Genomic DNA, 26,792 nt, shown 5'->3' on the forward strand with positions numbered 1-26,792 from the left:
GAGCCAAAAATAATTATAAAGCGACACGTGGATTTTTGGGTGAAGATGACAAATTTACCCTCGCGGCATACCGGGTCTCCTACACGCGAGCAGTGGAGAATCATCCATCAACCAAATCAGGAGTACTCAAAATAGGTAACAAGTTCAAATTTGTCTCATCCATCCTCATTCCATAACCTCCAAAAACCTCCCAAAACATTTCTTTTATTATGATAATTAGCCAATTAATATATTTATACCTAATTAATGTATTAATTGCTAATTGAATCACCAAATAACACCTCATTCCCTATATATATGACCATATTTCTTCTAAAAAGCTAAGTTAATACTCTTGCAAAACTCCCAAAAACTCTCCAAATATTTTTCTCTCTAAATTCTAACTTTAGCATCGGAGGTTCTTCAACCAAAGCCCCCCTAATTCATCGTGGGCGCGTGAGGCTCTTGGCCTTGACTTAAGGTGTTAATTGTTTTGTAGGTGCAATTTTTTCCAAGAAGAAGAAGGCGGAAATTTGCATCCACATCTATTATTTTAACGAATTGTATCGTGTCCAATTCATTATTTAACGGTTCTTAACAAGTGACCCGTTAACGATTCAAATCGTTATTAAAGATCACATCATTCGTGTCGAGTTAATAAGTCGTGCAAGAAATTATCATGCTTAATATCTAGACTTGGCAAACAGGTCGTGTTTGTGTCGTTTACATGGCATACCTATTATTTTAACAAGTTCTTAACGGTGATCCATTAATGATCCAATTTGTTTACGTAATCCTAACAGGTGATCCAACAACGACCCGACTCGTTAAAAATTTTGACATGAAATTTTATTTTCATGTTATTTCGGGTTGGATTAAGGTTCGTGAAACAATTGTCAGGATTACATGTGAATTAAATGGAAAGAAAATTCTACATGATAGTTTTGCATCTTATAGTAAAGATGAAATTGACCGTGTATTATAGTTTATGAAGTAGTTTCGGAAAAAAATGGTATAAAAAATTAATTGAAATTGACCGTATATTATAGTTTATGAACTTATATTTTCGAAATAATGGTATAAAAAAATTAATTTTCACTGGGTTAACGGCGAATTACTATGAAATAAATATAAATAATTAATTATCCAAAAGTAAGGCCCACCATCCCCTCCGTGGCTATCTCTCGGTTACCCCCAAAGCCCCAAATCAGATAAAAATAGAAGAAAAAAGACATCTCAATCCAACCCAACCAACCTAATGGGCTGCTCCGTAACTCCACCACCAGGTCCACCACCCCTTCTCTCCTGCCACCACCGCCAAAACCGGAACACCATTGCCCACCTGACCCGACGCTCCCTCCTCCTCTCTACCCCTCTCTCCTTAACCCTCAAACCCCCACCCTCCTCCGCCTCCCCCCCTCCTCCCCCGCCGCCCGACACCACCATCACTGACCGCGTCTTCATGGACTTCAGCCTCTGCCCCACCTACTTCCGCCCATTGTCCTCGCCCGACCCGAAACCCAACCTCTGCCCCGACTCCATCCCCCTCGGCCGGCTCGTCCTCGGCCTCTACGGCCACCTCGTCCCCCTCACCGTCGCCAATTTCAAGTCCATGTGCACCTCCTCCGCCTACAAGGGCACTCTCGTCCACAAGCTTTTCCCGGGTCAATTCTTCCTCGCCGGCCACCAGGGCGACAAGCCCGGAGACGTCCGCCGACCCTCCGGCCTTGCCCGGAACACCGAGACCGTCGATTCAAAATCCTTCGCTCTCACCCACTCCCGCCCCGGCCTCCTCTCCCTCAACCTCTCCGAGAACGACGACGAGGACGACATCAAGCTGGACCCGGAATACCGAAATGTCGAATTCTTGATCACCACCGGACCCGGACCCTGCCCCGACCTCGATTACAAGAACATCGTCTTCGGCTCGGTGCTTGAAGGTTCGAACGTTTTGTCAGAGTACTTAATTTCCGCACTCCATTTTCTCCTCTGCATTCCTCTAGTTTCGTGCTTTCAGACCACCAAAGTGCTTCTGATTTAGCACTTTCTCGAGACTCAGTTACTTCAGGAAGTACTTCTGGGATACTTCAGAAAGTACTTCTGGGATACCACTTCCCAATAGGCACTTGCTTGCTCAAGCACTTGTAGTTTAATAAAAATCAATGTGTCTATGATAAAAGCAATTCTAGCAGAAGCGCTTATAAACAAAAAATGCTTGCTGAAGAAGCAATCCGAAACAGGCCCTGTATCACATATATTAGTGAAGGACTTCATTAGGCAGAAAATGGAATTGCGGACTACATTTCCCATTTCATTTTTGTTTTCTAATTTGTTTCGAATTTTGAAGTTGGATTAATTTTGGCTGCTCTGTTTGTTTAGGTATGGATGTTGTGACGGCCATAGCTTCCATACCAACGTACAGGCCCTCGGAGAAGATACAGCAATTCAACGATTTTGCAGAGTTTTTGGGGGACGAGAGAGCTGGGAATGCTCGGGCTCTGTGGAATAAGCCTCTCAAAACCATTTATATCAGTGATTGCGGTGAGCTCAAGGTGGCAAAACCTTCCCTTTCTCCTAGTCTTCCTTGATCATTTATGTACATTGCATTTGCATATAATATATATAACTGTTAGTATTGTTCAGTTCACTGATTCAATATTTTTTATAATTGTATCTAAATCTTGTGTTTGCGAAGATTTTGTAATGAGAACATCCTGCTTCTTAAGTTGTTTAGCATGCTTCGTGCATTTTGTTGAGAGCATTCTAAGTTTACCTACAACGGATTGGCACTATCGCAAGGCAATTGGGCATTGTTGTGTATCTTCACATTTCATCGTGATAGTGCGTGATTGACTTGAGATGCTACTACATCCCGAGTCTGGCAACAGAACATAAAGAACATTGCTGATAAGAAGCATTGTCGTGTCAGCCAATTGCGCAGTGCCTGTTTTATAACTTGACTTTTTACATTTTGCTGCACAAGCTCAATGTTTGATGCGCAAATATGAAGTTATCTTTGGCTGGTTATGGATTGCTTCTGTTTTAAACGGGCTGAGTTCATTTGATAATAACTTCATACTGGTTATTGTGTGCATCAAATCCTACCCAATTGGGTAGTGATTTTTACACTCCCGTTTTCTTTTTGCACTGCTCACCTTGTTAACGTCGTTTGGTTATCTTTTAATTTATTCAATTCAAAAACGAGGTTCCAAAAATATTTTCACCAAAAACGATTTTAAGTCATTGTAGAAACAAATTCCAAAGGAGCTCTGTAGTGGATAAGAAAGACTGAGTGTGAGAATAAGATTGTCACATCCCGGCCCAGGCCCCCACCACATCCCGGACTCGACTCCACCGTAGCATGATATTGTCCGCTTTGGGTCCCGACCACGCCCTCACGGTTTTGTTTCTAGGAACTCACACAAGAACTTCTCAGTGGGTCACCCATCTTGGGAATGCTTTTGCGTGAACTCGCTTAACTTCGGAGTTCCGATGGAACTCGAAGCCAGTGAGCTCCCAAAAAACCTCGTGCTAAGTAGAGATGGGAATATACATATAAGGCTTACATGATTCACTTTCATGAACGATGTGGGATGTTACAAAGGTTGGTCTGAACTCTGAAGCCTAAACAGTAGCAGTCGAACTCTAAGAATTGAAGTTGGAATTGAATTTTTTTGGGCCTGGACTAAGCCCATTACAGCAAATAGAGTGAGGGGAATGATGTAAGTTGGGATTGGCTGTCCAAAGACAGATCAGTTTGCTACTTTGGCAGAACAATTTAGATCAATTGCAGGGACAAGATCCAAGACAATGAATCGTACGGTCTGGATTGGGTGGGCCACGTGATTTGACCAATTAGGGATTAGATGCAAGTCTCTACTGACTTCTTTTGTCTTAATAGGAAGGACACCTTGTAGCATGGGCGGGATTCTCTCGTTATTCTTCCCCCCTCAAAGAAAAGTTACATGATACAAGAAAAAATGATATGACCTTTCCCCCTTCACTACGTTTGGAAAGAACCAAAATTTCAAGACCTTGAGGGGAAAATTCGTAGCAATTTCTCATACTCGAAATTACTAAACGACCAAAATTTGTTTCATCGAGGGTGGACCTAAACTTGTGCTCGGGAAAATAAAAGAGTGTATTTTACCCTTAAGTGGAATTAGCATCCAACTCTTTCACGTGATAGAATTTTTAGTCGAGCTATTGCATAAGGCAAAACTAGCACTGAAATGAAACAAAAGTACAAACAGTCGTACTGAATTGTAGAGTTAGTCAACCATGTCATGTGATCAAGTGGCATTATCAAAGCTTGAACCACATGTAGACTTGCTCACGCCCGAGAAATTTAAAAATATATTAAATGTGACTCACTTGCAATAGTAAGGGCCAACCGTTCAATACGAGGCGACTATCGTTAACACTACTCAGTTCAACAAAATCCACTATAGTGTATACAGACTACAGTTGAGAATTTGGACCATCACCAAAGTGGGCCCCTTAGCTGTAAGACAAAGTAGAAAACGACGAAGGGGATGCCTTTCTCTTTCGGCCAATTGGGCGTAGGCAAATGGGGAAGGTGGGGACCACGAACAGGCGCGCGTGAATGGGTCCTGCTGTGACTTCAGCCGCCAGTGCCAAATTCAATTTCATGACTGTATTCTTAGGTGGACCCCACCACCTCCCTCCGCTGCTGCTTTTTCTACAGTTGTACGAACGGGATTCTCTGGCGATGGCGTGTATTCCCAGGTGGTCCATAAAACCTAGGGCCAACACGTTTGCTCGTAGGCTTGAGGTCGTTGTGCAAGGATGACAAAAGATCGAAAATAATTCGAAAATCGTCTCCAATCAAGAGCTAAGTCAAAGGGCTTGTGGGACAAAAAATGGTCAATGGACCAACCGGTTGTCCCATCCTAGCTAGCTAGCCTCAAGCTGTGCCACAAATTTGAATGCAATGGCTAAGTGACGTCAACTAGCCGTCATATTTGAATTTTTTTTATATATTTTTTTTTCTTTACAAATTTTTTTTTTTAAAATTAAAAATTCTATTTTTTTCTGTAACTTTTTAAGTCATTAAACAACATTACATACCATTAAGTAATATGAAACAACATTAAATAACATTAAACAACATAAAATTTATGTTTGGCCCTCAGTTGGAGATGGTTTTTTGTCACAAGACTATGTTTGGCCCTATGACCCTCTGGCCCTCGATTGGAGATGGTAAAAAATATGACCATGCATTGTTCATTAAAATATTAATTTCTTGAAGGGCAAGAGGGCTAAAATGAGCCCTCTATCCGGCCGAATGAGGGCCATAGAGTTCATTTTAGCCATTTGGCCCTCCAAGAAATTAATATTTTAATGAACAGTGCATAGACATATTTCTTACCATCTCCAACCAAGAGCCATAGGGCCAAACATAGTCTTGTGACAAAAAACCATCTCCAACCGAGGGCCAAAGAGTCATAGGGCCAAACATAATTTATTATTTAAATTTAAAAACTACAACAACTTAAATTTAAAAACTACAACAACTTAAATTGAAAAACTACAACTTAAATTTATAGGAAAAATGAGAATTTTTTAATATTTAAAAAAAAAAATTGGCTGAAAAAAAAAAATTCAAATCCAATGGTAACTAACGTCAGCATGTGACTTAATGTTGTTTAAGTTTCATGTTATTAAATGTTTTTTTTATGTTGTTTAATGTTATTGAATGTTGTTTAATATTGTTTAATGTTGTTACATGTGACTTAATGTTGTTTAATGGCTTAGGAAGTTATAGGAAAAAAATTAAATTTTTAAATTTTTTTTTAATTTTGTAAAATTAAAATAAAATAAAAAACTGTAAAAATAAAAATAAAAATAAAAAATCAAATATAACGGCTAGCTAACGTCGGCTAGTTACAGTTGAATTCAAAATCCAGCCCTGCTCGAGGCTGGCTGGGTTAGGCTAGTTGGTTGGCCCTTTGGCCCTTTTTTTGTCCCGTGAGGCCCACGAGCCATTTGGCCTAACCCTCGGTTGGAGACGATTTTCGAGCTATTTTCGGTCATCTGGTCATCTGGATTCTTCGGTTGGAGATGACCTAAAAACCAACTGACGACCCTCTGACAAGGACGTCTGAATAGTGAACGTCATTGATTTTTGGGAAGTTTGGTAAACTGTCTCTCCCGCTGTAATCACAGTGTCAATGTGTCATCACATAACCTAGAAAATCTAACGACTTCCCCCACATCTGTCAACAATAGGCACATTTGCAATCTCCCCTCATTTTATTTTTGAATTTTGAATTTATAAATTTTCTTCTTAAACCTAGTTTCCGATCGATGAGAAAAACTTTGGTAAGACATACTAATCAGTTTAACGATTAAGCACTCTCGAAGAAGAATAAAGTACTATCGCAAACTGGATATCATCCACTCCATATATGTATAACTTAAAACACTTATCTCACCCTTTTTAGAGTGACCTGACCAGCTGGCTAATCATGTCATAGTTAATATTTTGTTGCTATATTCTCTAACGGTGATAGTAACTTATAGAATAAGTGATCTGCAAGACCGAGAGCTGAATTGGTAGTGCACAATATTGCATGTATTTTATGACTAGTGATGAATCTCGCTAATTGTTGCATAATAAAGTGTTCTCCTAATCTTCAATTTATGATTATTTGTTCCATCTTTACTAAATAATTAGTCATCGTACATAGTAGTTACTTCATTATGATATTCCATGAATGTGTTTAATGTGCTCATCACCTTTTTCACAATAACTTAGAATCTTATTAGTGCCTAATCACTCTCCATTTAGTACTTATGGCTACATTCATACCCCTCTTCAAGATAATCCTAAATCCTTATCAAGATCAACCTCATTAGGTTGAAATCCACTCACCCACTATGTGAGTAGATCCCGAGTTTAACTCGGTCCGTAATTATTAACATCGTGAAAACGAATATATTTGTGTCAAATCAAATGCATAGTCTCAAATACAAACATAATTGCGCTTCACAATCTTTTCTTTTGAATTAACATAAATTACTTAGGTTAACCGAAAGGTGTTTGGTAATTTGACACAAAGTTTTCTTAATGGCAAGTGAGAACCACCGTGACAAAAAAAATTAAATATTGCCATAAGATTAGTTGTGATTGAATATTTCATTGAGTGATACCTTGGTATTTTGTCTTGACCTAAAAAAGCTTACATTGCTCAAGTACGTTAAAGCACTTTAGTCTTCCCTTCCCTACTTTCCTTTCACTTTTCTTGTCCACCAACTTCTTCATTTTTATGTCTTTTTTTAAATAAAAATAATACATTTATTGTTGAAGACATTAAACATCTCGGGTCAGAAAATTTACAAATTTTAATATGATGTGTATTAAGTGATTTATTTTTAATTACACCGAGTTTTTTGTGGTAAAATTGTAACACCCGAGAATGGTATTTGTTTAAATATTAAGATGTTATTTTATTAAGGCAAGGCAAATAATTTAGGGGGTGTGCTATCCACACACCCCTTTTTTCTTCTCACACACCCCTTGTTAATTTCTGTCCGTTGATCTTCTTCAATTCATTCGATCCGACGGCCGAAAACAAAAAATGTGTGAGAGAAGTAAAAAGGGGTGTGTGGATAACACACCCCATAATTTAGTGGAAGAGACAAGAGGCAAAACCCCAAGAGTTGAAGTAGGAAGCAACTCACAATTGCCACTTCAAACGAGCCCTAAATGAATGAATATATCATATTTCAATTTCACCAAAATATAAATAATATGACCACAATCTATGTTAAAGTGGTGTGAAATTTTTAATAAGAGTATGGGAAAAAAACTTAACATAATGTTTGATAAATATTTCGTTTAAAATTTTGTATTTTGCTTTTTATGCTAGAGATACGAAAAAAGTATATGTATTTTACTATTATTTTGTATACAAAATTAAAGACTAAAAACTAAATTATTTGAATTGAACTTTATGTAAGACAACCTGAACAACTAGATAGTCATGCTCTCATTAAGAAACAATACCTTATTGTACTTGGATATAATTTGGCCAGATTCGAATACAACTTCCAACAAGCAAACACGCCTAATGTGAAGGTGGTCCTACTAATTAATCGATACATATAAATAAGGGTAAATATCAGTTTACTACCCTCAAGTTTCGTGGTTTTCAACATTTAGTATATGAAATTTTTTTTGTCCCAGAGTTATACCTAAAGTGTTAATTTTGGGACAGTCTCATATATCTGTTAATCTGGCTGTTAAGTCTCCCGTTAACTGATGACGTGGCGTTCATGTGGACAATGACTAGGCGCCACGTGTCATTAAAGGGTCCACGTGGAATTTAAAAATTAAAAAAATAATTATTTAAAGAAAAAAAAACCAAATCCCCACCCGTGCCCACTCACCCGTCTTCCACCTTATTTCCTTCTTCCCTCTGCAACACCTTCTCCGGCTCCCCCTTTTCTCTCCCCCATTTTTATCCCCCCTTCCCCACAACCACCACCTCTTCCATCATTCCTCTCCTAACCCCACCTTAATTTTCTTTCTCCTTATCTTGCACCCCAACCCAAACCCAGACCCATACCGAAACCTCACCCTCATCCTCCTTATCCTGCACCCTAGCAACAACACCACCACCAGCTGCCTCTTAGTTCTTCATTCCTCAATCCATGGCCCAACAACACCCACCACACTCTCACTCACTCCGAGCTCTCCACGTCACCGGTTCCTCACCTACTTTTCTCGACAAACTCGTTGGATGACTCGACTTTGCGGTCGTCCCAATCTACTCATCGGCTGGTTCACCCAGTTCTTCTAGCTCTGAGACATTACCCGTATTGGCATCTCTGGTTTCAGATCTATCATCTTCGATTCGTCAAACGACCGGTCGTTAAGTGACTGCACGAGGGTGTTGCAGGTGCAAAAGATGGGTATTTGGGGGGAGGTAGAAGACGAGTATTTGTTGACCACGCATTGCGACTGCACGAGGATCGACTGCACCTCTTCCGAGCCAATGGTGGTGGTGGTGGTGCTGTTGCTAGGGTGCAGGATAAAGAGAATGAAGGTGGGGCTTTTGGTCTGGGTTTGGGTTGGGGTGCAGCATAAGAAGGAAGAAGATGAGGGTGAGGGTTAGGATGGATGTGCAGAGGTTGTGGTTGATTTTTTGAGATTTGCCTTCAAATATGCAGGGAGAATGAGAGAGAATGATGAACATTGGGGGAATATGAGGGTGGGGGAAGATGGTGGTTGCGTACAGAGAAACGGGGCTATCAAAGAGAATGAAGGTTGAGTGGGTGGAGTCGAAAAGGGAGGGGGAAGGATGGATGTGCAAAGGTTGGGTAGGTGCAAAGAAGAGAAATGAGAGAGAAGGGAGGGGTCGAGGTGGGGAAAGACGATAGGGTTATGGGTTTATGAGACTGTCCCAAAATTAACACTTTAGGTATGATTCTGGAACGAAAAAATTTCATGTACTAAATATTAAAAATCACAAAATTTGAAAATATTAAACTGATATTCACCTTATAAATAAATTAATAACATCAAATGATTTGAAATACGATGATCACATTGAAAATTCTTTCGCCTATGTACTTGAAGATTCTTAAGTACGTTTGACGTGGTAAAAGATATAATACATCCGGTTTACATATCAGAATGTGCCCTATGCCCCTATGAGCCTCTGTCCATAAATATATAGCTACAGCTACTTACTTGCAAATCTGCAAGTCTAGAACACTTATTACAATCAGCAATAATCAATTTTGTCTTATTAGAAGCGCCACGTGTCACTCAATCTGGCCGTCCAATCTTCTCCTCGGTCCTCACTCAAACAAAGTCGTCGTCTCCCAAAAAAGAGCTTTTCTTTCCAAACATTTATTTCCTTCTCCGTCACTCTCTGCAGACTGCAGCACACCCCCTTCTTTAATTGCTTAATCAAAAGCATTCAAGTTTCAAACTTTCAACAAACCCCACTTTCTCTCTTGACTCAAAAGGCGCTTCTGGCTTTTTCCAAACCGCGCTTTTCCTATGTATGCACTGAAAAGCCAAAAGCTTTAAGCTTTTCTCTCTCTTTTCTCACAATTCAACTTGCAAAAATGGCGTTTCATCACCACCAGCAGCAGACCCCTCACGAAATGGCGTTCCACTCCTTCGCGGCGGATCAGCCGACGCTGTCCGGAGCTCCGACGTGGCTCAACAACGCCGCTTTCCGCCAGCAGAACACCAGCTTCGGCGGCCTCCATGACGCGGGGCGAAACGACGACTTGGTTATGGCGCCGTCTGGGAAGAGCAGCAACTGCAGCGATCGGAACCGGAGGGAGATAAGTGGCTACGACGGCGGAGAAGAGGAGGAGGGGGAAGACGAACTGGAGTGCGAGAGCGCGAGGTTCAAGGCCGACATCGTGGAACATCCTCTGTACGAGCAGCTTGTGTCGGCGCACGTGTCGTGCTTGAGGATCGCGACGCCGGTCGATCAGCTGCCGAGGATCGACGAGCAGCTCGTGCAGTCTCAGCGCGTGGTCGACAAGTACTCGGGAGCCAATGGGGACGTTGGAGTCATGGATGAGAAAGACCTTGATTTGTTCATGGTTAGCACTAATTAAATCTTAATTATTTTCCAATTTCAAGTGATTGAAAGTCTAAACATTTTTAATTTCTGGATATTTTATTTTTAGAGCGAGGTGGTAGTGAGGAATCCTGTTGTTTAATTCTCTAACTATTCTACTTTACAAGTGCTTTGGAGAATCTTAACCCTTTAATTAGTAGTTTTGATTAGTGGCATGTCTTGGAATTAGAATTTGTTCTGCAGATGGATCTCTCCAATTTCTTTATAATTTCTACTAAATATTGAGTCTTGTTTAAGGGTTAGGTATCCGACAATCAAGTCTTGGTGCGTGGTCTTGCTTGCCTAATCCGTTAAAAATATTGATGTACTAAAAAAATATATATATATATATATATATATATTTGGCGTTCTCTTTCTTCTCTAAATAAATTTATCTACTTTAAAAAAGTCACATTATAATTTTGTAACAACAAATACTTTTGATTACAATGTCGTTGTGATTTTGTAGACGAATTATGTTCTATTGCTTTGTTCCTTCAAAGAACAACTGCAGCAACATGTCCGAGTTCACGCAATGGAAGCAGTGATGGCGTGTTGGGAGCTGGATCAGTCTCTGCAAAGCTTAACCGGTAATTTTTGTTTCTTTAGTTTCGATTGCTCCATAAATCTTGATCCCTTCCTCCCCATTTCGCTTACTTTGTACGAAAACTAGGAAACAGGGAAAAACGACAAGAACATCAGTGTTACTTCCCATGTGCTGAACTGTTCTTGGTGTGACCTCAATGTGCGCTTCTTTTGTATAAAGCTGCCTAATAGTTGTTTGGAACTTTTATTGCCCCTCCCCCCGAAAAAACTTTGTTTAACTTCAGGTGTTTGTTATCTGCAAAAGCGAAACCATTGTCATCGTTCCTTATGTTTTGAGTTTGAGGTTCATGTTCATAGCCTGGCACTATTAAAGACTATCGGTTTGAAGAGGAAAGATGTGGGCGGCAATTGCACTGACCCGAACTTTTTATTTTCGTTGAGTCTTTTAGCTTTGATTAGTGTCGTCACGTTGGGTTGGCGTCCTATATAAATTCAGATATAGGATCAAACATCATATGTGTAGTGTCGTCAGTTTTTATTGCTCTTTTTTGGTTGCTGATCGGATCCATACTTGTTTATGGATAGTTTTCAGTTAAACATTTTAAGCTGCTTTCACAGGTGTGTCCACGGGTGAAGGAACGGGTGCTACCATGTCCGATGATGATGACCAGGTGGATAGTGACATCAACTCCTATGATGGAAGTCTGGACGGGCCTGACACCATGGGATTTGGCCCTCTTGTTCCAACTGAAAGTGAGAGGTCCTTGATGGAGCGCGTAAGGCAGGAACTGAAGCATGAACTGAAACAGGTATGAACTATAGACTTACAGAGTATATATATACATTTTCGATGTGGACTACAAGTGTAGCTGATAACCTCTGCTTATCAGGGTTACAAGGAAAAGATTGTCGACATTAGAGAGGAAATTCTGCGCAAGAGAAGAGCGGGGAAACTGCCAGGCGACACAACTTCTGTCTTAAAATCTTGGTGGCAATCACATTCCAAGTGGCCTTACCCGACAGTGAGTTTGAACTTTGTTATAATCCCCTCACAGCTTTCAGTTTAGCAGATTCTTTTGTAATAGCTACTAACTAAGACGCTCTTTCATTTTCGATAGGAGGAAGACAAAGCCAGATTGGTGCAGGAAACAGGCTTGCAATTGAAACAGATTAATAACTGGTTTATTAATCAAAGAAAAAGGAATTGGCACAGCAACATTTCGTCGACTTCCGTTCTTAAGAGCAAACGCAAGAGGTAGGATTACGATTAACATATATATGGTCGTTTTGTTCGCATTGATTGGCTTTTATAAACTGAAAAATAAACTAGTCTCAATCTGTAATTTGGAAAAAAAGTAATGCAGGTGACATGAACAACCAACGATTGAAGTAAATGTAACTCTTAGTCGAAAATTCAGCAACAGAGAGCAAGGAACTTAATATTTCTCGTACAGTAAAAGCTTCAAGCCTTCAAATGATATACTTACATCTTTGGATCGATCATTTCAAATCTGAGGCACCCCGACACTATCCGTGTCTTATAATACCATATCATCAAACTCTAAGCATGTAACACGAAAAACTCGAACCAGGTAGTCTTAATGTACCAATTTTCGGTGGATCTAGGTAGATTTTTTGTATATTAATTGCATATCTACGTTAAACGCTTGCTTTTGATATATATATTTCTATGAATATATATGGCTATTAAGAAAGTTGTCTATAGCAGTGATATGTACGTTAATGTGAATCTGAAATTTTAAGGCAAAAAATACACTGAGAACAGCATACAGATTGTTCTGTTTCGAACAGCGCAATAAAACCTCATCGAAATAGGAACATGACAGCACAGACGAGGCCGAATCTAACATCTGGATTTGACGAAAGCTGATTCATCGGTTCCATGAACGGGTCCGCCCATGGAACCATGTTCGTTGGAAAAAGGAGCTGCAAACCTTGCTGTGAAGCCAAGAACAGCATCGGCTCCTTCTCTGCCCACACCTTCGTCGAAATTGAGGGCATAACTATGAATATCGTACGGAAACGCTGTATTCTTCTCTTTTCGACATAACCTATTCTTTTGCCTCTCGCAGTATCCACCAATCTTTCTGATGAAGTTCTTCCACTTGGGACCGCCGAGTACCTCCGTGTACTCCTTAGCCTCGTTCAGCTTCTTCCTCCACCATGTCGTCTCCTTGTTTCTTCCTATGCCTTCTTGCAGCACCAAGTGTTCGTAAACATTGTCGTCGCTTTTCCTATATGCGCCTCCGAAGAACCTAAAACAACCACGAAATCCGCAACAAGAAGAAGAAACATCCATATCTGTTTCGTGTTCGTAGCGAGGTGAACCGTGGTTTGACATAATCACGGTTTGTCTAGAGAGAGAATCTGTGGCGAGACTTGGAGTGGAAGGGTGTTAAATTATAGGGGAAGGGAAGGGAAAGGGATATAACGAGAGAGAAGAAAAAGGACACAAGAAATATAATATACACACATATATGCGTGCGTGTGTGTGTATATATATATATATATGCAAAGAGTAGCTCAATATTTAGGATTTATGGATTTTCCAGGAAAGATTGATACGGCGGTGTGGATTTGTGGAAAAAATCCTAATCATAATACACGGAATCCGAAATAAAACAAAACAAGGAATTCCGAATGAAAGTCTTAAACCTTATGACTGACTCCATTTCCCTTTCGTGTTTTGTTTTTTGGCGGCTCAGTTGATTCGCGCTAACGCGGTGCCGTAAACATCCCCCACAACCCACACGCCCTAAGAAACGCGGACGTGCCTAAACATGCGGAATGCCACCGTGGTATTTTGGATCAATGATGCGATAATATGGCGTTTTAATTTGTTCACTTTTGACATCGTTTTATTGATTTTATATGTTATGGCGTAAGAGAATGTAGGGAATATCCTGATAAGAAGCAAAGAATATTTACAAAGAAACTTGCATCAATCAGACACTATATGTCATGTGAAAAAATTAATCCACATAATACGATAATATGTGATTGGAGGAGTTCTTTGGTTGGGACTATGTGGCTGGCCGGCCAAAGACTCATCAGTCGGGACTAGGGATGGGCAAATACCCATCGGTTATGGGTAACCGTAGTTATCCGCTCATTTAAATTTCGTGATTACGGTTATGGGTAACCGTGTAGATAATTAAATGATTATGGGTATAACTGTTTACCCGTAAAATTTAAATGGGCGATTATGGGTATTAACCGTGGTTATAACGGTTACTCGTTTATTTTAATAGATATATAAAATTAAAAAAAAAAACCTAATTTGTAAGACTGTAACCTGTTCGTTCTCTCCTCTAGGAGGCCAGGACTAGACTTCGTCCGCCGCTTGTCTCTCTCTCCTCGTTGCTCCCTCTCATCTCCGCTGCTCATCTCTCTCCTCTCTGCTATCAGAGGCTTGTCATCTTACTATAGATTTGACATTTTGGGCTATAATGGTGATGTGCATCAAATTAGCTCGGTGATGAATCTGACTGGTATGTTTAATTCACTTTTAAATTGCTGCCATGGGAATCGGTTGTGGACCTGTGGTACGAATACGATGTATAATCTGAGGTCACATTCACTAGTTATACCTTACTTAATGCGTACTCTTCTAGTTGTCCTTTTTTATCCTTCATACATATTTCCTCCTATATGCCAACACCTCTGGTTAAAAACATTTCTTTTGGGATACTAATTCAATTTATACATTTCTTTTGTAGGCCTCTTTTGGTGACGAGTCGATGAGACTTTGTGATTGAATGTGCTTAAAGCATTAGTGTTCGAAAGTATTTAGTTTTAAAATATTTTGGAGCTTTGAATCATCTAGTATTCAAGATAATGACTACCTTGAGTTTTCAGAAGTTTTACTTTGTAATCATATGGATGTTATAATTGAATACTTGCTTGGGTATAGAAGAAAAATATGTCAAAAATACTTGAATTTTCTTTCCAATATGCTTGCTCAAGTAATGAGAGGTATTTTGTTAGTAAAAAATGAATTATTAGCAACTATATTATATTACCTTGATTGATTAAACCTATCATTCGTCTTTATTATTTCAATTATTGGAGTTGTATACGGTTACGGTTAAAAAAAATGTAAATAGGCGCAAAAAAGGGTAAATGGGTTTAAAAAATGGATAAACGGGTATGGATAAACAGGTATACGGTTACGGTTAAATGGGTATGCAATTATTGGTATAGTTAACCGTTTATAAACGGTTATGGGTATGGGTATAACCGTTTAGTCAATTACTCAACGGGTAAACGGTTATACAGGTATAAGTATAAACGGTTATGGATAAATAACCGCGATTACGCGCCCACCATAACCATTGCCCATCCCTGGTCGGGACCAATAGTGGGAGAGTAGGATCAGAATAAAAGGGAGTGGACCTAACTGCCTAAGTGGTATGTTTAACTTAAAATATTGGCACAGTGACATCCCCGTTGTAGGTAAGTTTCTCCTTTAATTTAGTAACCAAAACGAGTCTATTAAGCTTTGGCGAGAAAAAAAATTTGGCATAACAAGATTTTAAAAGTTGTTATTGAGTAAATGCTCTCTGTTCAAACATTTGGTTGATAAACGATCATGTCCAATTATGAGGTAAATCTTCAATAGACAATTGTACTTTGTGGATCTCATTTTTTAGCCACTGCAAATTGCCAAATAACCTCACAACACTCATGTTACTTGGATAGATTACATTTTCCTCAAGAATTTAACAAGGCTTAATCCTTGTTTCGATTACGACTCGGGCCAATCAAACTGCTTGTTTCGCTTAACCCGAATCGACTAGGGGAAAGTAGAATATGTCAAAACGTGATAGAAAACAACACAAAAAATGCATACAATCCAATGAGCAATGCTTGTATTGACATGTCTAAGAGTGACAGAAAACACCCAAGTTGATTGAAAGGCAAACCCTATATGAGGTATAACTTTTATAAGATCTAAAACTTTCTATAAACAATAAAACAACTTCCCTATCACATTAAAACAAGGCAAACATTAAGTTATCTTCCAAGGGACCGAAACACAAGGGTAACGGTGTGGAAGAGGCACCGATGATGAAACAACTTGCTAAGATCATTTTCGAACCTCAGGCTATGTTGGCGAGGGTTGCTGCGGTTGGGTCTGTCCTTTAGGAGGAATTTTTGCCGCCATACCACGTAACTCATTTGCAATTTCGGTGAAACTCAATCTCTCAGATGGCTCAGCTGACCAGCATGTCTCCATCAGTGATTTCCATTCAGGATCGCAAAAGTCCGGTACTGGTGGCCGCAATGTGTTGCTCACAATACCACCTGCATTAACATATGAGCAATAGGATATCAGCATCCCAAATCTGAGTAAAATCTCGATGAGCCAATCATGTTTAAGAAGTGACAAGTTGTATTAAGCAATAGAAGATACCTATGATAGCACCATAGTGCAAATCCGCATATGGTTCGTCTCCAGTCAGCAGCTCCCACATCACGATACCGAAAGAAAATACATCGACCTAATGTATGCAACAAAAGAGGGAGTAAATAGCAAAGCAATGAAAACAGGGCTAAGAGTGAGCGGCAATCATTTGTGACGATTTAGAATAAATTAGATAAGAAACACAAACCTTCTCAGAAACAAGGCTACTGCTACCATTCAACAGCTCTGGTGCCATCCACGGAAGTGTTCCCCGCACACCACCGGATATCAGAGTATGACATTTCACCTTAGATAGGCCCAAATCACCGACCTGGCATCAGAGAGAAACCTGTGAGCACAATATTCTAAACACATAAACGAATTACAGCTGTTACATCAGAAGCATCTTATAAAGCATGTCAATGAAAAATGTGTGTTTTTGAAAACAATGCCGCATTTTAAACAAGTTTGTGGCTTATTATAAGAAACGAAGGATCACAGCTACCACAACATGGACCAGAATATGATGCAAGGGGCACAATAAGGGCACTACCTTGCATATTGGGCGGTGTGGATCTCGAAGATTGACAAGTAAGTTGTCACTTTTCAAATCAAAGTGTACTATCTTCTTTTCATGCAGGTACTCCATTCCGAATGCCACATCCATGGCAATCATGAGGCGCTTGCGCTTGTCCAGACTCCTGATAAATTTAAATTTATGTCAGAGTTTTATCCCAATTGAAAATTACAAACAAAGAACCAAGGCCAAACAAACACATTACTTCTCATTTTTCTGCAAAGCATTTCTCAGAGAACCGTTAACCATGTATTCTGTCACTGTTGCCACAGAACCTCCCGGTCCGTCAAGCACAATGCCATAGAAAGCTACCACATTGGGGTGGTGCAAGTCAGCAAGCTTGATGGCCTCATTCCAGAAATCCTCTCTCTGTTTGAAAACATAAACCACCAAATACAGATTAAGTAAATGAGGTATAAATAAATAAATAAATAAAAGCTAAAAGTTTTTAAACTAGTGCAATGAAAAGGCAAACCGTGCGCTCCTGTTCTGAAGGCTTCCCAGCAAAACACCTATCATTGATTCTTTTGATTGCAACATCAGTGCCCCTCCATTTTCCATGATAAACAGTACCGAAAGTTCCAGAACCTAATTCTCTCAGCTCTTCAAGGTCACTGTTCTTTATAATCTGCCAAAAGAAAAATTAATCAGTCAATGATACAGGGAAATATCACAATACCTATTAATGGAAACCAATCTTTCACCTGCAACCTGCCTAGGCCATCTGCTACTGGAAAACCAAGATTTGGCTTATCTGCAAAGTTGAATTTGACATCCTAAAATAGAAAAAGTAAGATGATGAACAATAGGAGAGCCTAAAATATTTTTCGAAAGAGGGGAGAACACACAAATAATGAAATATTCTCACATGCAACACATATGAATTCTTAAATACCTCACTTTCCGATCTGTTTTGCATCCCTGCAGCATTGTTTAGAACCTCTTCATCTCGATTGGATTCATAAGCAGACTCATTTTTATCAAGCAAGTAAGAATCTGATGGCGTAGATGACTGAAAAACACAGGCAGCTACTCCCTCAGCAACAGCTTGAAGTTCTTGCTTTATTTGTTCTTCTGCTGATCCTACGACAAAGAAGCAAAAAAATAAGAAAAACTCGTATGAAATAAGCAATTAACTTATCCAGAAAGTAAAAGCAAATCATCACTAACCAACCTTTGGAAGATGGGGCATGCTCTGAACTAAGATCCCTGTTCAAATTACCCATTGGCTGTTGTCCTCCACCATCCATTTGCATTTCTGTAAATGGTTCTTTTCTCAATTGTATTTTGGTCGGCCTAGGAGGCAATTGAGTATCGTGTCGCAAACTCCAAGGATCCTGATTGCTGAACAATGAGTTTGAGGAGTCCTGGGCACCAACACCATTTGAGGTAATAACTTCCCTCTTGTTAGGTACCATCTTGGGCTGCAATCTCATGTTCTCATCCTCCCATTCAGGAGGTTGAATTCCATTAGTGAGATGGGTAGAAACAACAGGGTTTCCATAGTTAGATTCGTACGAATCACGAGGATGCATTCCAACTCTTGATTGCAGATAAGATTCAGGATTTCCCCACATAGATTGCTGTCCTAAGTCACAGAATTCTACTAGCTGTGAACTATACCCATGTGAGACTTCGGCAGGGGAAGAAGCTGATACTTTGGTTGGCTTAAAATGATTCCTGCCAAATTTGTCAACGATGTTATCTAGAGCCACATCTCTACCCCCAACTTGTGGTGTTTTATGATCAAAGCTGTCTTCCCTTCTAGGTGTATCCCCAGGAGATTTACCATGCTCTTTATTAACATAAATCTCAGTGGGATTTATCCTGAGGGCCTCCATCCTCCCGTCGATTTGTCTCAAATGATCATATGCAGTTGGAGATTCACAAACCACAGGTGCGCCTCCAACAAGAGGTACATCTTCATTAAAAGGATCATTAACTAAATTTTCCTGTTTAACCTGGTACTGAAATGGCGTTGGATGTTGTTGAACAACATCGTCTTGACGACGCTGAGGAGTATTGACCATGAATGCACTATTCGGTGATTGCACGTCACCTCCTCTCTGGCTAACGCCCTCGGGAGTTGAAATCTGGGAGAGGCCAGTCTCATTTGAATAAGATGTTATGAGAAGAGGATCTACTGGAACTTGAACCCTGGGTTGAGCCTCAACACCTTGGCCAAAATTACCTTCTCCTAGTGGTCCACTTACAATAACCTTGTTCATCGGCTGAGCTAGCAAATTCTCCTCTAGCCGAGGACTATAATAAGTTGGACTTGAATCAGATACTGGGCTTCCGCCAATGTCTCTCTGAACCTGTACCACATTATCAGAATGTGCATTAGGCAATGCGTTCTGACACATATAACAGTCTTCGAACCTTGTGGATTTCTCAGGATACATTACCTGTTGGTGAGATACCAATCCATCACGGTAAATCACATGCTCTGGTGGTTGAACCTGATGCCATCCGTAAGCACCTCCTGCTGTTGTTGACGGTACTTGAACCTGATAGGAATTATAGCTTTGTTCAGCCGGAAGCTGGACGACCCTGGGAACAAAGGTACTCTTGTCTACATAATTATCCAACCAAGCCTGTTGAGGATGGATCAATGGCTGAAGCACACTTGGTCTTATATTAACATGAGAATACGAGGGAGTCATTGTCATGTGCACTGCAGGAATGAAGTGATGCGGCGTGATGCCAGCAACACTATCACCGTATTGCTGTTGGGTGAATACAGGACGAGCAGTCCCCATTGGATGAGGACTTGGGAAACCCATCTGAGGAGGAAGCTGGATATGATCTGCCTGTGTCATAACTTCTTGGCGAGGACCAACATAAGTTTGCAGATAAGGAGCAGCGGATGAAATGCCAATTCCAGGTTGCTGCAATCCCGGTTGCTGCAATCCCAGTTGCTGCTGTGATACTGTAACGGGCACAGATCTTTCTAACTCACCCTCTGGCTGAGAAGATGGTGTTTGGGGAGGCCCAGACTTAACTACAGGAATGACCAATGGAATTGTAGAAACTTCAGAATAAATTGCAGGCTTAGGATCCACAAATACCAGCCTTGTACTAGTGTCATGAGAAGTAGCTGAATCCCCTTTTGGTGATAACTTGCCCGCTGATGGAAGTCCAGTATTGTCCCCTTGACCAGGAACTGAGTTATCAACAACATCAGTTCCACTAAAATCAGAATTTTGTGTTGAAGCTGCACTTGCATTGCTCTCCTTCCTCGCAATACCAACACTCACCCCATCCGTAATCCCATTGACAGCATCAACATATCTCTGCTCACTATTATGTAAATCCCCCAATTGTACAACACCAGATGGATCAACTTCCGAAGCAGAAAACAAAAATACCCTCAACTTTGCTGACCCGTCTGGAGATCTCTCGACCAACTTCCCATACTCATCCTTCATATTGTCAAGATCATCAGCACATGAAACTGACACCAGTGCATCCAGATCCTCATCGGGGAGCTGGTATTTAATAACCAGAGGCTGCCCATATGTATCCACCATCTTCTGCACTAGATCATTGAAGCTCACATCTCTCCGAACACTAATAATCCTTGTATGCCCTCCAACATACCTCAACATTCCATCACTTGGTCTGGGCAAAATCTTTCCGCCAAAGCTGCACAGAAGCTTTATTTTCTTCCCAGACACAGAATCATCTCCACCGTCATCACTTGCTTGATCAGTCCCACTGCCACGACTGCCCAAATTGGCATTATAACCATACCCCGATGTCAAATCATTTCCAGTCTGATCAGCAACATTGCCACTGACCTTATTGCCTAAATTGGGATTATAGCCGAACCTAGTTGTCATATCATTAACTCCATGATCTAAACCACTGCCAGCACTCCTATTACACATGTTCGAACTACAGCCAGACGGCCCAGAAGCAGTTGTTGTAGTAGCAGAGCATACAAGATCAACAGCACTGCCGCCAACCCGACTGCCCAAATTAGGACTGTAACCAATTCCAACACCGACAGAAGGGTTCACATCTGGATGCCCCACCGGCACAGCAATGCGGGGGCCAGGGCACCAGGTGGGCACCCCCGACACGGCATTTACATACCCTAGGCCAACATGCCCAGCCTCCGAGGCCACCGGTGCTTGGTAAAAAACAGGTAGTGAATTAGGGCTATTAACTTCACGAACCAAGTGGCTAGGGAAAAATCTATCAGGGTTTCGACCAGCTGTAGTAGCCTGAGCAATGCGGGGCTCTTCGGCCACAGTTCGAGCTACATTCAACGGTCTCAATTCTTTGGGGAACGAATTTTGATCAAACGCCATGTCTACAAATAATTAAAAAATAATTATCAAATTTCAATCAAGGTATGAAAAATCAATCGTAAATAATCAAATTTATATCAAGGGTCTGCAAAATCAATCCTAAATAAGAAACCCATGATCAAAATTCGATAAAGCTAAGGTCTTTTCAATTTATTTTTCCAATTTCTTAATTCTAATTCAAGTACTGAAGTTTCCTAATCATCTGCTATAAACCCTAGCCAGATTGCACCAAACTATAACAAAATTTTAACAGCTTTATATCCAAAACAGGCACAATAAACAAAAATGATAGAAAAAAAATACAGAGAGAGATTAAGTACCAGATTGAAACGTGGGCGTTTCGAGGAGAGAGTGTGTATGATGGTAGATAAGATGGAGAAGAAGAAACAGAGAGAGAGTCCGAGTCGGTGGAGTGCAGTTTCCAAACTCCAAAGGAATCAAAGCTCGGAGTGACAAGCGTCCCCTGAACAGCTCCTCGGCACTTTCTCGCTTTTTATTGTCCCATCCATCGTGAATATTTTCCGGGATGGGATTTTTATTTTCTCGGGAAAATATGATGTTTGTGTAGGAAACGGCAGTGTGGCCTTAAGAGAGAAGGTTTGGTTTTGGTTTGGAGTCATGGAAAACAGAGAAGGTGATGGGGGGAAGACACGTGGATTGTTTCATGCAAGATTGTGATTTATCAGTCAAATAAAAGTGTAGCATCATGTGTTGTGGGTACTTAGGAGTTGGGAGATTTGCCTAAGATCTACAATATATACACATACACAATATATACACACACACACACAAATATACTTTCTATAGATTATCTCAATTTTTTTGAATTGGATGGAAAGGTGGGAGAAGACAAATACAAAAGTAAGTTCTTGGAAAGTTCCTTCAAATATAATATTAAATTATGGACAAATTATACCATGCAACATATTATTTAATTACATTCTTTATGATAGAGTTGTTTGTAGTAATTTCATATCTAATTGCGGTTATTTCTTTTTCAACTGCAATCATGGCATGATTTCCAATCACAACTTAAAGCCTTAACTTCTTATTTTGGTTCGTGATCAATCACTAATTACTTTGATCGCATGATTGTGTTACTAGTTAGGGTTTCAATTGTTTGGTTTTATAAAACAGAAAAACATGTTATCGTTAGTAATGAATATTGAACACATTCCATCAGAAGTTAAAGAAGATAATACATTACCTATGAGTTTATGTTGAAGCGTAACATCCGAAATTCGCCAAATTTCCATTATAGCTTGTAAGATAAATAGAACTCGAAAATAAGAGACACTTGTGTGGTACCAATTAAAATCCTTCCATGATCAAGTCAGTAATTTAGAGCTAGAATAAAGTTATTTTGAGCTCTCATGGATGTATTCTTTGTAATGTAGATGTGTAGGCCGTTGTATTTATGTTCTTCGTATCGAATCTTTTTGAATTGGGTAAAGCCATGTATCCTTAGAGTTAAGGGGACACAAAATTTTTGGGTAACTTCACTTTGTTGTTAGATTTTTTTATCATATATATTTTGACCGATCTCCTTGTGGGAGTAGGAGAGGTTAAAAACATGTAATTTACAAGTCTTTATACTACACAATAATGTACACTACATTACTTGATTTCTTTTTACTAAAAAATGGGACAATTGATGGCCACGATAATCTACTCTTTCTTGGCTCGAATGAGGTTAGTTGGGAATTGCACTCTATATGTGGTCACAATCAAGCCAATTCACGGCTTACAAAATGTCGAACTATGACCTTCCTTTTTTCTTTCAGGAAGCTGTTGTTCCACTTTTTCACTAGGTCACTTGTCATGGTTATAGTACATTACTTGATCAATGCAACGGTAATTATTCGTACCTAAGGAGAGATTTTTCAGTGTGACCGGTACACAGGATGGTACACCACGTGTCACTATACAAATGATGAGATATGTGTGCTAAAAAAAGTTAATAACTTAAAAAATAAAATTTCTCACCACTCTTATTAAAACACGTGGTGTACCACTTGTGTTCCTGTCATAACTAAAAATTTCTCATACCTAAGAGTGAATGATGAAAAGAAATAATGTATGTCATGTTGGAGAACAATTTAGAAACAAAAATAACAAAAATACATAACTCAAAATACTTATACTTTATTATTCAAGAATACTTGTAATACAGAATGAAATTACACAAGAAATACATAAATTAAAATGATACTAACTTGAATGAATCAAAGGTAGAGGCTAGCGGAAAAGCTATGTCATTCGAACAATATTTCTGTCTCACTCTTGTGCTTGTGGTTTTACAACGTATGCTCCACCAGGATACAATTACCTAATTCTACAACCCGCACTGGATTATAGAATTCTAGCGAATTGTTTACTCTCTGGAAATTTGTATGGAAGAAAAAGAAGGAAAAAAAGATGATCTACGATGGAACTGAGACTCCAGTTATATAGGCTCTTTCATACCTCTTCAAATACCTTTTAGATGTATCTGAAGCTACACAACTATTTCTAAAGAGTTGTGTCTATTAATGAAAACGTTTTTAATTAATTTTAACTAAAAACTTAATTCAAAATTAAAATTAATGATCTTATTAATTTTAATTCTTCTGCCCCAAGTGCCCCAAGGTCCTTGTCTTGATTAATTAATATTAATATAATGGTATAATCATCAAGCCTCATCCACACAATTAGTAGCCCAAACCTTAAGCTTCATTCCAAATGGTCCAAATCCTAACTACTAGTAAGAAGGACTAGACCTATATAAAGGCCTTTGCCAAATTGTTGTTTCCCGATATGGGACAATAGGAGTCTCAAAACTCCTACAATACCCCACATTTTGAGACGATTATTTGGTCCTACAGAAACTAAGATACGAGAGTAAACAATAGATGTGACATACATCAGGAGAGGTGTCTTTTAGACTTAAACCTACCTCAGTATATACTTATCGGATTTATTAGATGACGCAGTGAATATAAAATCTTGAACTGTTCATCTCCGCAGTAAACCAAGACAATAAGCAAAACATATGCCACGCCAACACATCACAAATTCATACGTTTGTGTTCTTTTTGGTTCTGAGCAAATCTTGGATTCATGAGAGCTTTAGAGAATGTAGCCATATAATTCTCATAAATGCGATCCCACATTTACTCTCATATAGGTGATATTGATTAAGAATAGGCTGCTACTATTCCACTTGATTTACAAGTATCAATATCATTAAACTAATGTATCCTACACCCATCAGCAATCATCACACTTTTTCCATCATAGGAATGGGTGTGTAAGTGTGTTTCTTCTTTGAATCTAGCCAAACCAGTTTGCCTATTGAACCTAGACCATGGGATCTCCAATCAACTAAGTTAGGTTTCCGTTTGGCAGTTTCATTTTACTCTATTGGCTTTAAACCCATTCCCATTAATGTATGCTTAACTTGCTCTCTAGACGAACCTTTAGTAAGCGGATCCACAATATTATCCTTTCAATAGAAATTACACCACTAGAGAGTCATTGCTTTATTGTATTATGCCTTCGTCTAATTTGTCTAAATTTCTCATTGTATAGTGCAGCTAAACTATCACAATGTATACATATTGCCGTTACAGGTTTAGGCCATATAAGAACATCTTCCAAAAAATCTCTTAGCCACTCAGCTTTTTTTCCAACCTTATTGAGAGTTATAAATTCCGATTCCATCGTTGATCGGGCTATGCACGTTTGTTTGGAAGATTTCCAAGATATTGTTGCTTCTCCCAAAGTAAATACATATCTACTTGTGGATTTCGTATCAGTATTATCAGATATCCAATTCGCATCAATAAATCCTTCAAACACAAGAGGATACCTCGTATAATACAACCCATAATTCATTGTATGCTTTAAGTATCTCAATACTTGAATTAAAGATGCCCAATGATCATGCCCATGATTGCATGTATATTTACTCAGTCTATTCACTGAGTATACTATATCAGGTCTTGTACAATTCATAATGTACATAAGGCTTCTAATAACTTATGAATATTCACGTTGAGATATAACATTACCACTATTTTTCTTTAGCCTGCTATTGGCATCAAAAGAAGTAATTGCATCTTTACTTTCCAAATGACCATATTTTCTAAGTGTAGCTTCTATATAATGGGATTGTGTAAGAGTATAACCTTCTTGGTTTCTTTTGATTTTTATTCCAATAACCACATCAGCTAGACCAAGATCTTTCATATCAAAACTTGATTTCAATATCTTCTTGGTCCAATTTATTATCTCTTTGTTAGTTCCCATTATAAGCATATCATCTTCATATAAACACAACATAATGCACACATTATTTTGAGTTTTTGTGTAGACACACTTATCACACTCATTTATCTTAAACCCATGTGTGATCATAATATAGTCAAATTTTTCATGTCATTGCTTTGGAGCTTGTTTAAGCCCATATAGCGATTTCACTAGTTTACAAACTTTGTGTTCTTAACCTTTAACCATAAACCCCTCAGGTTGTTCCATATATATTTCCTCATCTAAGTCTTCATTTAAGAACGCGGTCTTTACATCCATTTGATGTATTTCCATATTATGGAGTGCAGCTATAGCAATTAATAGTCTTCTTGACGTAATTCTTGTTACAGGTGAGTATGTATCAAAGAAATCCAAACCATGTTTTTTACAGTATCCTTTAGCTACTAAATGAGCCTTATATTTGTCAATTGTACCATCTGGTTTTAATTTCTTCTTAAAGATCCATTTGTACCCTATTGGCTTATTACCAGCGGGAAATCAACTAATTCCCAAGAATGATTTTGCATAATGGAATCTATCTCATTGTTAATTGCATCCTTCCAAAATGGAGCTTCAGGAGTGGACATGGCCTTCTTGGATGATCGAGGTTCGGTTTCAGTTAATAAGGTCACAAATCAGGCCCAAAGTCCTTTCGAATTTTTTTCCTTTTACTCCTTCTAGGTCCAAGTTCTTCTTCTTGAACCCTAGATGAGGATGAACCATCACCATGTTCACTAGGTTCGTCAGTAACCTCAGATACATCACCATGTAATCTCTTTTTCAAGATATTAGACTTGCCCATTTTATATGGAAATATATCCTCAAAAAATGTTGCATTTATAGATTCTATAATAGTATTGCCATGTATATCACTTACTTCGAAATGGAAAACTAAGAATCTATAAGCTAAACTATTAGATGCAAAACCAATAAAAACACAATCTGTAGTTTTAGGCCCTAATTTTGTTATCTTTGGCAACGAGACTTGTACTTTTGCAAGGCAACCCCACACTTTAAGCAATTTAAACGTTGGGGTTCTT

General features: G+C 39.2%; 4 protein-coding genes across 6 annotated transcripts; 2 read left to right on the forward strand and 2 right to left on the reverse strand.

Annotated features, from left to right (window-relative positions):
* Positions 1-1,128: 1,128 nt before the first annotated feature.
* Positions 1,129-2,704, forward strand: LOC103431393 (peptidyl-prolyl cis-trans isomerase CYP28, chloroplastic). Its single transcript, XM_008369545.4, has 2 exons — positions 1,129-1,919; positions 2,359-2,704. The coding sequence occupies exons 1-2, from the start codon at positions 1,238-1,240 to the stop codon at positions 2,565-2,567; spliced, it is 891 nt and encodes a 296-aa protein (XP_008367767.3). The 5' UTR covers positions 1,129-1,237; the 3' UTR covers positions 2,568-2,704.
* A 6,963-nt stretch (positions 2,705-9,667) lies between these two features.
* Positions 9,668-12,853, forward strand: LOC103400041 (homeobox protein knotted-1-like LET12). 2 transcript variants are annotated; one of them, XM_029093956.2, is made up of 6 exons: positions 9,668-10,575; positions 11,062-11,182; positions 11,757-11,947; positions 12,029-12,160; positions 12,257-12,393; positions 12,495-12,853. In XM_029093956.2, the coding sequence occupies exons 1-6, from the start codon at positions 10,084-10,086 to the stop codon at positions 12,529-12,531; spliced, it is 1,110 nt and encodes a 369-aa protein (XP_028949789.2). In that variant the 5' UTR covers positions 9,668-10,083; the 3' UTR covers positions 12,532-12,853. The 2 variants fall into 2 exon arrangements, with proteins under 2 accessions (XP_028949789.2, XP_028949790.2); XM_029093957.2 differs by having other exon boundaries at positions 9,851-10,575; positions 12,503-12,853.
* Positions 12,854-12,878: 25 nt separating this feature from the next.
* Positions 12,879-13,458, reverse strand: LOC103400042 (uncharacterized). The gene is made up of 2 exons (XM_070812674.1): positions 13,008-13,458; positions 12,879-12,889 (listed from the first exon to the last, which is right to left on the reverse strand). Exons 1-2 carry the CDS (start codon positions 13,456-13,458, stop codon positions 12,879-12,881), a joined length of 462 nt encoding a protein of 153 aa, XP_070668775.1.
* A 2,546-nt stretch (positions 13,459-16,004) lies between these two features.
* LOC103400031 (RAF-like serine/threonine-protein kinase PRAF) lies at positions 16,005-22,227 on the reverse strand. 2 transcript variants are annotated; one of them, XM_029095135.2, is made up of 11 exons: positions 21,783-22,225; positions 19,552-21,464; positions 18,318-19,461; positions 18,039-18,226; positions 17,848-17,919; positions 17,619-17,771; positions 17,349-17,512; positions 17,120-17,267; positions 16,775-16,897; positions 16,576-16,663; positions 16,005-16,466 (listed from the first exon to the last, which is right to left on the reverse strand). In XM_029095135.2, the coding sequence occupies exons 2-11, from the start codon at positions 21,460-21,462 to the stop codon at positions 16,267-16,269; spliced, it is 4,191 nt and encodes a 1,396-aa protein (XP_028950968.2). In that variant the 5' UTR covers positions 21,463-21,464; positions 21,783-22,225; the 3' UTR covers positions 16,005-16,266. The 2 variants fall into 2 exon arrangements, with proteins under 2 accessions (XP_028950968.2, XP_017178664.3); XM_017323175.3 differs by having other exon boundaries at positions 18,318-21,464; positions 21,783-22,227.
* Positions 22,228-26,792: the final 4,565 nt, after the last annotated feature.

This window comes from Malus domestica, chromosome 15 (genome assembly GCF_042453785.1).
Source record: "Malus domestica chromosome 15, GDT2T_hap1".
In the NCBI taxonomy this organism is placed as follows: domain Eukaryota; kingdom Viridiplantae; phylum Streptophyta; class Magnoliopsida; order Rosales; family Rosaceae; genus Malus; species Malus domestica.

What these genes read in the sequence shown, in the direction of transcription:
- LOC103400031 (XM_017323175.3), bottom strand. Translation starts at nt 21,462, where the DNA reads ATGGCGTTTGATCAAAATTCGTTCCCCAAAGAATTGAGACCGTTGAAT. An exon ending in AAAACAGATCGGAAAGTGAG is followed by an intron (nt 17,920 to 18,038) that starts GTATTTAAGAAT and finishes TTTCTATTTTAG; the next exon opens with GATGTCAAATTCAACTTTGC. An exon ending in CTTCAGAACAGGAGCGCACG is followed by an intron (nt 17,513 to 17,618) that starts GTTTGCCTTTTC and finishes GTTTTCAAACAG; the next exon opens with AGAGAGGATTTCTGGAATGA.
- LOC103400042 (XM_070812674.1), bottom strand. Translation starts at nt 13,458, where the DNA reads ATGGATGTTTCTTCTTCTTGTTGCGGATTTCGTGGTTGTTTTAGGTTC.
- LOC103400041 (XM_029093956.2), top strand. Translation starts at nt 10,084, where the DNA reads ATGGCGTTTCATCACCACCAGCAGCAGACCCCTCACGAAATGGCGTTC. An exon ending in GTCTCTGCAAAGCTTAACCG is followed by an intron (nt 11,183 to 11,756) that starts GTAATTTTTGTT and finishes CTGCTTTCACAG; the next exon opens with GTGTGTCCACGGGTGAAGGA. An exon ending in TGAAGCATGAACTGAAACAG is followed by an intron (nt 11,948 to 12,028) that starts GTATGAACTATA and finishes TCTGCTTATCAG; the next exon opens with GGTTACAAGGAAAAGATTGT.
- LOC103431393 (XM_008369545.4), top strand. Translation starts at nt 1,238, where the DNA reads ATGGGCTGCTCCGTAACTCCACCACCAGGTCCACCACCCCTTCTCTCC. An exon ending in CTTCGGCTCGGTGCTTGAAG is followed by an intron (nt 1,920 to 2,358) that starts GTTCGAACGTTT and finishes CTGTTTGTTTAG; the next exon opens with GTATGGATGTTGTGACGGCC.